This window comes from Lagopus muta, chromosome 5 (assembly GCF_023343835.1).
Source record: "Lagopus muta isolate bLagMut1 chromosome 5, bLagMut1 primary, whole genome shotgun sequence".
Lineage (NCBI taxonomy): Eukaryota > Metazoa > Chordata > Aves > Galliformes > Phasianidae > Lagopus > Lagopus muta.
The window spans coordinates 45,625,027-45,637,630 of record NC_064437.1 but is presented as its reverse complement, the minus strand read 5'-3'; the positions used below and the strand labels follow the sequence as shown (position 1 = coordinate 45,637,630).

The 12,604-nt window shown below is 38.1% G+C and overlaps 2 protein-coding genes across 20 annotated transcripts in view; one reads left to right on the top strand and one right to left on the bottom strand.

The window, feature by feature from the left end:
* The window catches only part of LOC125693507 (calcium/calmodulin-dependent protein kinase type II subunit gamma), a 761,290-nt gene that overhangs the window by 273,473 nt on the left and 475,213 nt on the right, over positions 1 to 12,604 (bottom strand). The gene's annotated exons all lie outside the window — the stretch shown is intronic.
* The window catches only part of VCL (vinculin), a 59,219-nt gene that overhangs the window by 39,802 nt on the left and 6,813 nt on the right, over positions 1 to 12,604 (top strand). For all 3 annotated transcript variants that reach the window (XM_048945539.1, XM_048945540.1, XM_048945538.1), the window contains exons 10-18: positions 924 to 1,099; positions 2,231 to 2,421; positions 4,923 to 5,122; positions 5,737 to 5,865; positions 6,811 to 6,960; positions 7,568 to 7,676; positions 8,682 to 8,984; positions 9,568 to 9,692; positions 10,024 to 10,209. In XM_048945539.1, the coding sequence (XP_048801496.1) occupies positions 924 to 1,099; positions 2,231 to 2,421; positions 4,923 to 5,122; positions 5,737 to 5,865; positions 6,811 to 6,960; positions 7,568 to 7,676; positions 8,682 to 8,984; positions 9,568 to 9,692; positions 10,024 to 10,209 (1,569 nt within the window). The remainder of the gene's footprint in view (positions 1 to 923; positions 1,100 to 2,230; positions 2,422 to 4,922; positions 5,123 to 5,736; positions 5,866 to 6,810; positions 6,961 to 7,567; positions 7,677 to 8,681; positions 8,985 to 9,567; positions 9,693 to 10,023; positions 10,210 to 12,604) is intronic.

Genomic DNA, 12,604 nt, shown 5'->3' with positions numbered 1-12,604 from the left:
AATTGTTACATGTCACACTAAGCTTTTGAGCTTAGTAGAAGTTTCCAAACACGATACAGTTCCTCTTCAGGAACAATATATAGAGAATACTTGTCTTCAGTCAGGAAAATGTTAAATTCATGAATGTAGAGGATGCCATGAGTTTGGTTAGAGCTTTGTGTTTTTTTTTTTTTTTTTTTCATGGATTGTTTAGCATTGCTAAAACCTTGAGTGTTAGGAATTTACAGTGAGGAAATGTCTTAAGTTAGGACACAAAGTCATCTTATAAAAGGAAAGAATAGTTTCAGACTGCACAGGTAAGTGGGAGTTTTGGGAGTGGAATTCAGGGCATAGAACCTACAAACAGAAGCTGATGAAACTATTGTTTCCATTGCTATTTCATTTCTGTAACGCTTAATCTTCAGCGTGGTCACTGTGTGGTGATGATGATTATAAAATAACAGATCTTCAAAAACAGTATAAATATGTGTATGTAGTTAGCCCACATATGTTAGTGTGTGTGTATATACGTGTCATCGGATGAAAAGCCTGATAATGTAACTTTTTAGTGAGGGCTCTGCAAGGAACCTGTTACATTGTGTGCAAACAGCATCTGTTATTTTTCATTGGAACCCTCTGAGATCATGAGTCATTAAAACAGCTAGTTAAACTTCCCTTCTGGAAATATTGTTGGCAGATGTTGAGGGGACGAGGAATGGACAGTCTTTGGGTAGGTTTCACTTAATTTGTCATGGTGTTCAAAACAGAACGTTTACCTGACAATAGCAAATCAAGGTATGTAATCTCTAGCAATTGCTTTTAGGAAAAACTGTCTGTTAAATCAAGCTCTGCCAGCTGTACCTGTTTTTCTTTTTGTTTATTAAAACATATTTAAAAAAAAAAGATAGTTTGTCTTCACTCATCTACAACTTCTTTCTATTAAGAACTGGCTTGCAGATCCCAATGGCGGAAGTGAAGGAGAAGAACACATTCGAGGAATTATGTCTGAAGCAAGGAAAGTTGCAGAGCTGTGTGAGGAGCCTAAAGAAAGAGATGATATCCTTCGCTCCTTGGGGGAAATATCTGCTCTGACAGCTAAGCTGTCAGATCTGCGACGGCAGTATGTATTTATTGTCTCACCATATATTTTATTTAAATTACTTTAATTTGCAGTTCAAAGTTGTAAAATAATTAATCAGAATATTAATGATTAATTTTGGAATGTATTTTCCTCTAAGAACTGTGAATAGACATGTTATGCTTCTCAGCTTATTTAGTAAAAATGGAATGCGAATAACTGTTCAGTTCTTGGGGGGGGGGGGGGGGAAGTTTTTTAACATGCCTTTAAAAATTTCTTCTGCAAAATATATTATCATTTTTAATGCTTTGGTTTAATTTCTATCCTAAAGCCTGATTTGCAAGATCTTCCTCCAAATGAGATTAACTGGAGTTGTATATCTATAAAAGATATTTTTTTCACTGCCTATGAAATATTTTGCAGGCAATTGCCTTGGCGATATCAAAGCACTTGAGAAGAATGAGATAATGTGAAATTCCAGCTTGTTTATGCAGACAATTATCACTGTTTTTTGCTCAGCACATTACTGTCTGGTGGGGTGGATTATCACACATTTCGATCTTGAAGCAAGTGTTGTGGAAGCTGTAACTGTATAAATGTGAGAAAACTGTGCTACATAGTATTCAGGGCTCAGCTGCACCTGGTATTTCAATATCAGTTTTGCACAGGGTTTGCTTGAGAATTGAAGTGAGAGATGATCGTAGTAAAAATTGTGATCTTTAAGTTATGGCCAGTAGCAGTAGGGAGATGATACTTTTTTTTCAGAAGTTACTCTTCAGATTTTTCTTGACGTTTGCTGCTGTAGGTGTCCTAATGCATTATCCCTTTTCTAGTTTATGAATAGCCTCGTGTCTGTTGCTGCTTAATTTTGTACTTGCAATCTGCATAGCACTATTGCAGGTGATCATGGTTATGGGAAATCAAAGTCATGAATGATATCATACCTTCCTCTGCTTCAGTGCTGCATTGAACAAAAGTAATGTCCAGGTGCTACAGCAGCAGAACGGAATGGGGATTTATGGATGGCAGGCATTATTTCTTCTGAGATTCAAGTCTCAAGTTTGACCTTATTGAAAAGATAAAGTACCATTCTTTGTCATCTTTTTCCTGCCAAATTTAATTTGGGATTAGTTGTGAATGACCTTTAAGTGACTTTTTTCTTTAAATCCTCAGTGGGAAAGGCGACTCTCCCGAGGCCCGTGCATTGGCCAAGCAAATAGCTACATCACTTCAGAATTTACAATCCAAAACAAACAGAGCTGTAGCAAATACTAGGCCAGTTAAAGCAGCTGTCCATTTGGAGGGCAAGATTGAGCAGGCTCAAAGGTGGATAGATAATCCTACGGTTGACGATCGAGGAGTAGGTAAGTTTTTCAGCATGCTCTTCTCCTCTATCACAATTTTCTGGTGTAACTTAATAATTTTTAAGAAAAAAGAAAAAAAAAAACTAGTGCTTCTGAGATGGAGAGGGTGAATAGAATCTCTTCATTGATAACATAGTTCATGGCTGGTGGTTTGTAGCCAAGTTTTTACTGTAGATCTATCAAGCTGGCTGGTAATTTTCTTTTTGGAAGCAAATTTGACAAAGATGGGTGAATGCGTATTACAGAACAGACAGACTTTTGGCTGCTCTTTGCTCTTAATGTCATTCAAAGATAGATAAGTAATCAAATCCTTCACAGTCCTGATCTGAAAATGCTACTACTTGTATGGTTTCTGGATTATCTGAGGAGAATGCTACTTAATGAGAAAAGTGATCTGAGAATCCTAGGTCGCTATCAGCAAGCATATAATTATCATTCAGGAATGATGGCACTGAAAGCTTATTGTAAAACATCTCAAAGTTCTTGTTTTGCTTCTTCTCATGCTACTGTGAGTAGGTGGATGAACCTTCAAGACTGGATTCAGTAGTTCTTCCCATAGTAATTAGGCCCAAGTAGCACAGCTGATGCAAGTCAAAACATGCCTTATAAGAAGCAGTAATAAATGCAGACATATAATGACTTTCTAATACCTTTCCTTATATCTGTGGAGGTATTGTGTGAATAATGAATGTCGGATCATGGAATTAGAGATAGTGATCCTGATAGCTTGGACACTCATGAAACTAAGCTTTATTTGCAGAACACAAAACTCTGCTATTCTCTGGATGTGGAATAGTGGAGTTGTGTACTCATACTTCCTGATGAGCCAAAAGCATGTTGAATAAGATGACCAAGAAGGCAGTAGATAATTCTTATGAAGTGTTTTGACATTAACTGAAAATCTTCAATTGTGTTGTTTCTCTTGAACATAATAAAATTTGAGGTGCTTGACTTGAAGAAGCACAAAACCTAAACTTATTCTTTTAAGTTCAAGAGAGTAAAAGGGAACTGAAATCACCCCCAGAGCCTGTAAATGCCTTGTTAATCATGAAGCTTGTATACGTACTGGAAGTTTGTGGCAGGAGCCAAAGTTTCTCAGTGCTGGACATGTACTACAGGATTGAATCAATTGTAATGCATAATGACAAAAATCTATGAAGGGTGTATGGGAACTGCTGAATCATGGCCTGAACCTCTGATTACTTGAGGTGAGCAATGAGTCAGCCTGGGAGCGCAGGTGAAGGCAGTTCACCTCTGCTGCTGGAAGGGGTGGAGCTGTCTCCACCTCTCCTAGACCAATTTAAGAGCTTGTAAGTGAGGTTGCATGGAGGTTATTGGATGGAACTTTAAGGTCTCTTCCAACCCAAGCCATTCTCTGATACAAGCTCTGGACAGCATTTCTGACCTGAGTTTTTCAGCCCTATGATAATATGGAAATATTCCTTCAGTAATCTCTCCAGTATGAATGACCATGTGATGAAATAACATCTGTGTGTTTACAGGTAGACTGAGGTAGTGCAATACAAACTGCATTTTGAAGTAACAGTACAGGTGGCAGATTACTATTCTTTTTTTCATAAACACTCGTCACTTCATCATGCAGTTACATTATGAATAAGGTTAGTTAGGTGGCAGCTAATGTAATTGCTATGGGCAGATACAAATCAGGCAAGTAATTTTGAGCTTGATTATGAGCTTGAGTTACTTGTATGTTAATGTTGGCTTAAAATGATTCTTTAGTAGGTCTTTAAAGGACTTAATATGTTTTGAATATGATGGCTTCCTTTGAAAAGAATACTACTTGATTACTGAAAGAGCAGACGCATGTTGTTAACGAAAGAACAGGAAGTGTCTGTGATTGAGTGAAGGAAATTATCTAACTAAAAATAACTTTTTAAGCAATTAAAAAAAAACAAAAAAAAAACAAAAAAAAACAAAAACAACAAACCAACAACAAAACTAAAAACACATGCTTCGTAGTTTTTTGGTTTTTTTTTCCTTTTCTCTACTGGTGGACGCCAGACATGATTCACCCATGATTTCTGGGAGGCCTGAAGAGGATATTCTGATTTATTAATTTTTGCAACTTGGTTTTGTACTTGTACCTTCTTCCTGCTCAGCTTATAATGACTTGAAATGGCATGGAGATGAATTGCCGCACATGAAGCTTACAAATGATTTCTGTAGGAGTCAACAGATGACTTATGTAAGAATATCCCACTGCTGTAATTGTGATCTTGAGGCCATCCTAGCTAAAAGAAAGAATGCATCTCGGGGCCTCTCTTGCTGAAATAGACCAAATAAATTGGTGAGAGTTGAATTTCTGTTAGAGTTTGGAGCTGCCGTCGCTTACTGAGAAGCTGCAGATCCTTCTTAGCACTTGAAAATGTGTTCTTAACCCAGAAATTCTGGAATATCATTTAGTTCATGATACGTTTGCATTGGGCTTTCAAGTTTTGTTTCTCCTGTATGTTAATGCCTTGCATCTTCTTCCGCTGCAGGCCAGGCAGCAATTCGGGGTTTGGTTGCAGAAGGTCGTCGTTTGGCCAATGTTATGATGGGACCTTATCGTCAGGACCTGCTTGCCAAATGTGACCGTGTGGACCAGCTGGCTGCCCAGCTTGCTGACCTTGCAGCAAGAGGGGAGGGAGAGTCTCCTCAGGCTAGGGCAATTGCTGCTCAGCTTCAGGACTCCCTGAAGGTAAAAATCTCATCTTGTGTAGTGAAATGCATGTATGTGGAAGTATTTGCACTGCTCTGATAAAGAGCTTGTATGTAGGTGGAGGAGGAAAAAACCACATAGGTTTATCTGGAAGATTTAGAGCAATCTTTAATACAAAAAATTTGATATTATGCCATAGAGATTATCAAAGAAATCATAGAATTGCTCAGGTTGGAAAAGACCTTTAAGACCATCTAACTGCAAGTCCAACCATCCTACCCTAGTATAATTCCAAATGAACAATTTAGAAGTTAAAAACGAGAAGTCGTACTTTCAATGAAGATAGTATGTTAGCGTTGCAAATCTGAGGGGCAGGGTCTCAAATAATTCCATTCATGGCTTCTATCCTCCTTCAGTGAGTAGAGTGTATGCTGCTTGCATTTTGAATGCTGTAAAAGCATGTGATTTGTTGAACATGCCTCTAAGATTGTTTCGTCTGTATGACTTTCAGTGTAATCTGCCTTTTTTTTTTTTCCCTATTTTTGTTTGTCATGAGAAGATGATGTAGGATTGTAACCCTTAGGAATGTTATTGTGTTCTTATTGTTTCTGTGTAATGTGTAAAAAAAAAAAAAATTTTGCCTTTTTTTTAAGGATCTCAAAGCACGGATGCAGGAAGCAATGACCCAGGAGGTGTCTGATATTTTCAGTGACACTACAACTCCTATTAAGTTGTTAGCAGTAGCAGCTACTGCTCCTTCTGATACTCCCAACAGAGAAGAGGCAAGTATTTGATAGTGTTTTTCCCATATGGAACTTGAGTTACTAACTTGTTTTCTGAGAATCACTGTTTTGGAAAACAAACTGGTGTTTTGAATCTGTGTTTTGAAAAGTAAGTCAGTATTTTCACAAATGTGTAATTCATGCTTAATAATTCTGACTGGGATGATTGCCATGCAAATGTTTCTGATGTCTTGGAGACTGACTTCAGTAAATGCTGAAAACTACTCCCTCTTATGTTTGTGCCCTGTTATTTTGAGCATGCTAAATATTCATTTATCAGAATCACTGACAGCAGTTCCTGAATTGTATGTCTCAATATTAGATAAGCTGATTCATAACAATATTGATCAATGTACTTAAACAGTTGTCTCACTGCGTAGTGTAGTTCGAGTTCTGATGGCCTGTGAAATGTCTAGAACTCAAAGCTTGCCAGCTCTGTTTGCCTGGTTTGTTTGAATGTGATGAAAGTGATTCCCAATTCCTTGAGGAGCTGAACTTTACAACAGTATAGTTTGTGTCCTTGAATCAATAAAAACTGCAGGAAGAGGAATGTTTTTTCCATTGTGAAGCCTCGATTTTTAGAGCAAGAACCCATATTTTTTCCAAATGCAGTTTTTTCTTGATACTGGGTGCAAAGATTAGTCTCTGTAAGCTAAACTGGCCTCAACTCAGTAGTTGCTAAAATGAAAATCAGGAGTTAGTGTAGCTTGTATTTCAAAGCCATAAAACGTGATAGTAGCCTTTGGGGGAACCAGGTGAATTCATAGAGAAAGAAGTCCACTAATGTAAGGATGAGAGAGAGTTTCAAACCTTTTGTGTTGTCCTGTTGCATCCTGTCCGGAGTTGTGTCAAGTTTGGAGGTCTTGTAGTTTGATGCTTTAGAAATATTCTGTTCTGTTAGGAAAGCAAGGCTTCTTTAATGCATTTTTCTTTTCGGACAACCAGGTGTTTGAAGAAAGAGCAGCCAATTTTGAAAACCATGCTGCTAGACTGGGAGCAACAGCAGAAAAAGCAGCTGCAGTTGGAACTGCTAATAAGACAACTGTGGAAGGCATTCAGGCAACAGTGAAGTCAGCAAGGGAGCTTACCCCACAGGTTTGCTTGTTTACACTCAAAATGCTGTTATGAAGGTTGGAAAGGACTTGGGTGGAACTTTCCATATGCCTCTGCTATCACAGTAAGATCTAAATGGCAGCAAAGAGCATAGTACTGACATTCTGAAAGGGGGAATGGCAAGTACTTGTGCATGTCCTGCCAGGTAGGATGAGGTGATCAGGTGCTATGTCTTAGTCTTCAACTTTTGGGCAGAAGTGTTAGTAGCTTAACTTGAAATAGTTGCATTCAGACTTAAAAAGCACTTTTTCTGCTTATTTTATTACACCATTTTACTTTCTGAGTCAAGCTTCTATCTAGAATTTGTTTATTAGCGAGTCTGTTGTAAGTATTGTACTTCAGTGCTGTCAAGAACTGGTTGTAAATGGTAAAACACTTTATGGTGTAAAAGCAAGTAATTGAAGTTCTAGAGAAGTATTTCTATCATACACAAATTTCAGAGGAATTGTAAATTTTTAAGCAGGTAGGTGATGAGCTGGAATTACAAGGGAGCTGTACATTCAGTACTAAAACAAATGCATTTTCAGGAATGTTTAGATGTCTTCTAAATACTGATATTTTCATAATTAAAAACACTTTCTATTGGCAGGTAGTATCAGCAGCTCGAATTCTCCTGAGAAATCCTGGAAATCAAGCTGCTTATGAGCATTTTGAAACAATGAAAAACCAATGGATTGATAATGTAGAAAAGATGACAGGTAAAAGTAGGCTTTCTTGTTGAAGACGATACTTTTACTTACCTACCTGGTATGGTTTATTATCCTTTTTTGTCTGGATTGAGAATGCATTTATGGAAGTAACCAGTGAAGAAAAATAAATGTATTGAGAGAAGTGGGAATGTGCTGTCTGACCCCAGGAATGTGTGTGTGCAACATGCTACTGCATAAAGAAAATAGCTTGCTTCTTGTTTTGAGAAGTGAGGGGGGGGTAAGTTGGGCTTTGGTTCTTTCCTGGGAAAAGCAGGATACCTTGTGTGCTTCTAGCAGTGATATATCACTGTGGCACACTGAGGATTTTCTTACTTCATGATCTTGGCATGTTAAATGAGGACAGAAAATTGAGGGAAAGGGGAAGAAAGCATGTTCAAAGTTGTTTTATCGTGATGCATAGTAGTAGAATGAAAGAAGGCTCCTAATCTACTGTGTCTTTCTGAGATGCCTAAAGGCTTCAGTCTTTAGAAGACTCAGAAGCATAGATTCTTGCATTGTGCTGCTAACAAAATAGTTAGTCCTCACTGTTTGCTGCATCTTTGTCTATCTCCATAATTAACTTCTGAAAACTTACAATTTTACTGCTTATTGCTACGTATCACCCTTAAGTTAAAGCACAACCAGAGGAATCTTTCCTTCTGCGTGAACAAGAAAAGTACAAAACTGGTGAATTTTTGTAAAGAAATTTGGAAGGAAGGTAATGCTGTTGTGTATACTGTGTAAGTCATAAAGGCAACATTCCACGGTGGATGAGCAAGAGCTCAGGGTGCCATTAGAAGGCACAGGTCTGACAGCAGTTACAGTGCTGGAAGTACCATATATAATCAGAAGCGCAACAGCAGTGTAATGTTTGGACTGATTTTTCATGCCGCCTTCTGCTCTTCCCCATCCCTCATTTTGGAAGTGGTTCCTTCTCTGATTGTAAACCAGAATACCAGATATCTCTTTCCGGAGTTGAAATTGGATTATTAATGTTTTCAACTTTTATTCTAGGGCTAGTGGATGAAGCCATCGATACCAAGTCTCTGTTGGATGCATCAGAAGAGGCTATTAAGAAAGATCTCGATAAATGTAAAGTTGCAATGGCCAATATGCAACCCCAGATGCTGGTAGCTGGAGCCACCAGCATCGCTAGGCGAGCAAACCGCATCCTGCTGGTGGCAAAACGGGAGGTTGAAAATTCAGAAGACCCGAAATTCCGGGAGGCTGTTAAAGCAGCTTCTGATGAGCTGAGCAAAACTATATCACCAATGGTAATGGATGCCAAAGCTGTAGCTGGAAATATCTCTGATCCTGGTAAGGATTCTGTCAGCTGATTTCAGATGTATTTTTTACTGGTGGAAGATGATGTGAAGTAGTGCTTATGTTGCCTTGTACAGCTAAGGATCTCCTATTATGGAAGTTCTGTATGCTTAAATTCCAGACTGGTGAGATCAGCGTCACACCAATAAGTGCTGGATCCTGCTCTTCTGGAGTGCGATCAGAGACCTCTGCTGTGTTCAAGGGAAAAGGATTCCCTTGAACTACAAGCATTTTAGTTGATTACGTAGCTTCATGACCTTACGGTTATCACTGTATATGTACTTGAATCAGTGCATATATAAGAAAAATATTACAGTCTTGTATTCTGAAAGCTGATTGGCTATTGATTGTTACTGTTAATCAGCCTAAGCTTTATCTTACGTATTTTATAGATATGATACTGATATTACAAACATGAAAATTGAGCATGAACACTTTGGTAGTTTTTAAAATTTGTTCATTTCTTAGATATATCTGTGTACTCTATGTACTACCTTATAGAAGTATATTTTTGGCTAGTGTTGAAGTTCTAAATATTATAGAATGCTGCTAATCTGAGAATGGGATTTTTATTCAGGTTTGCAAAAGAGTTTCTTGGATTCTGGGTACAGGATTCTGGGAGCTGTGGCCAAAGTTAGAGAAGCCTTCCAGCCTCAGGAACCAGATTTTCCCCCTCCTCCTCCTGACCTTGAGCATCTTCATGTAAGTGCCACAAAACCTGTCATACTCCATTGCCACTGACAAAGCGTGGACTGCATGATGCAGTTTCTTGAGTAAATTTATTACTTCTCAGAAATAGAACACGTCAACCGGCCAGCCAACATAAACATGTGGCTAGAAGTCTTAAAACAAAAGAAACCCAAGTAGTCCAAAATTTGAAAGAAGGTATTAGAACGTGGTGTTTCCTTAAACAGGGGAGCACTTGAAAAACCAAAAGAAAGTATGAGCTTATGCCATCTTCTCTTCCTGTGACACCCAGTGCTTAATCTTTGTACTCCTTCATTGCACTGAACAAGATTTCTGCCCTCCTTAGCTGACTGATGAACTTGCTCCTCCGAAACCACCACTTCCAGAAGGTGAGGTTCCCCCACCCAGACCACCACCCCCTGAAGAAAAGGATGAGGAGTTCCCAGAGCAGAAAGCAGGAGAAGCTATTAATCAGCCTATGATGATGGCTGCTAGGCAGTTGCATGATGAGGCTCGGAAATGGTCTAGCAAGGTAAGAAATTGTTACATGTGTTCTGTGCAAGAATATTTATTTTGCATCACTGTTAGTTTGGCCCATTGTCAGCTGCCTCCATGCAGAGAATAATCTTAGACCAAATAGTAAAACATTGCAGTTGGAGAAGGAATTGGAAACCCTTACAGATTCAGAGTGAACTAGGTACAACTAGCCTAATACTCGTGAATCATAGAATGGTAGATGATAGAAAGCTTATTATCATAACTCTGTGAACACAAACGTGTTAAGCTGTTTGTGATCCTTAGTGCTAGTATTGCTAGACAGTCACTGCTGCTTGTGCCTTTCTAGGTTAACAAGCTGATTGCTTTGTTTAACTGCTTGCAGGAAATGTGCATGAATTCTGCAGCCACCAGCTGCAGAAATCATGAGTTGGTTTATGTTATGAGCTGCAGTTAATCTGGTGCACTTTAGATCAAAAAAGGGGCTCTATGTAGGCAGCCTGGTCTCTTTTTTTTTTTTTTTTTTTTAAAGTCACATTCACTGCCAAGGCCAAAATCCTTAATGCTCTTTAAAGTTTAGTGCCACAACAAAGCAGTCTAAAGTCTTTGTTATTCCTATAAATGCAAATGGAACTTATAAAAACTGTATATATATATTTTTATATATATATTTTTTTTTTCCTCTGGTAGCAAAGTGAGAACTTGAGAGTAGCAGCTTTCTGCAGGCATAACTTTATGGTCAAAATTTTGCTTTTAAGACCTCCAATTTTTGCTTCCAGCCATCTGTGTGGTAAATGGGAAGATGATCTTTGATTTTTTTTTTTTACAGAATCAACTTCAACTGAATATATAAAGAAAGTAATGCTTTGGAAGTATAGATAACATAAAAAAAATCCTGCAAAATTGTTTAAGCCTTTTCCTTAAAATGAAATGCTTTTACTTTGCCAGTATTTCTGGCTATACCACATACAATGTTATATTAGTGAGGAGTTAGACTGTAACATACCTAGTGGTCACCTAACATTTGTCCTTCTAATGCTCTGTAAGTGTCCATTTTAGCAATAAAGATACAATTACTTGGCCAGTAGGTTTTGGGGAAGGAGGTGGTGGCACGCTTATTTGACACTATTTGTTAGTAACAACTTGGCACATGCAGTCCAAGTTCTTAAGTATGTTTACAAGCAGTTATATAGGGCCGGAAGGTTAGAAGATTAAAACCATGTTTATAGTTTAAGCCACTTCCTTATTGGGTGGAAGAGGGATTGATGGACACTGCTGCTAAGGGATATAGGTTAGACTTGGAAAGACAGAAACACAGTGTCTTGCCTCATGCTGAATGGCAGAAGACTGTCAACTGCCTTCTGCTTCGTTGTCCTTTTACCGTAGCTCACTGATGTTTCAGGCTTATGGGAAGGCAAGTAGTCTTCAAAAGCAACTGGTAGCATTCTTCATTCCTGTAGGATGTGCAGTTCATTTCTTCATCTCCTTCTCAAAAACTCCTTTTCATGGAGGGGATTCCAGGCTTCTGTGTACTCATTCTCTTATGGAGCACAAACTAAAAACCAGCCGTTGCTTTAGATTTCATTGCTTTTCTGCCTCTTGTGATTAAAAGAGAGAATGAAGTTTTGCTTAGTTAGGCTCCTGTGTCAAAGCTACCTTACAAATGAGGGATACTTGGAAGCTTTTCACGGGTTTGATACTTAGAGTTAAGTCTTCAAAGTTGAGTTAATTTGGCAATATACAGATATTAAAACTTGTTCCTTCCAAAGCTTCTGCATATTTCTGCTGGTGTAGGTGTCTTTGGATAGGAAATTAGACCTCAAGCAAAACTCAGTTGCAAATGTATAGGCTTTGGTAAGGGTTGTTATGCATAATACAGTCAAAAATTGAAGTTAGTAAATGTGTTAGAGTATCTTTTTTGTTAAAATGCTGCTATATTATAAATGCCTGTACTGTTACAGTCCTGTTATCTCATCTTTGTGAATGAATTTAATGGAATATATTTGCTTAGATTGTCTTTATTTTAAAAGGTAACGGGTACAACATATTGTGGCAAAACAGTATCATATGCTTCATAATCCTCTTAATTTACTAATTCTGTTTCAGTCTTTTTTAAGAACTGTAATATTACTGTCATTCATAACATTCAGTATCATCTCTTTTCATAACCTGGTTTTGTTCATTTTCACGTTACCTGCAGTACTTCACTTTTCTTTCCTATACTCCACCTTTTCTTCCTTAACAGCCACACAGTATCAGTGGTTTTTCTGTGGTCCTGCTGCTGCTTCCTCTTACTTACATCTGTGTGAAAGAGCTTTCATACATGCTTTCTGTCTGCACAAACGCCACAGTCATCAGCTGCTGTGCCTGCTTCTAGCCAGTGAAATGGCTTCCATTAAAACAGAAAACCCCTTCATTTCACCATTGTCTTG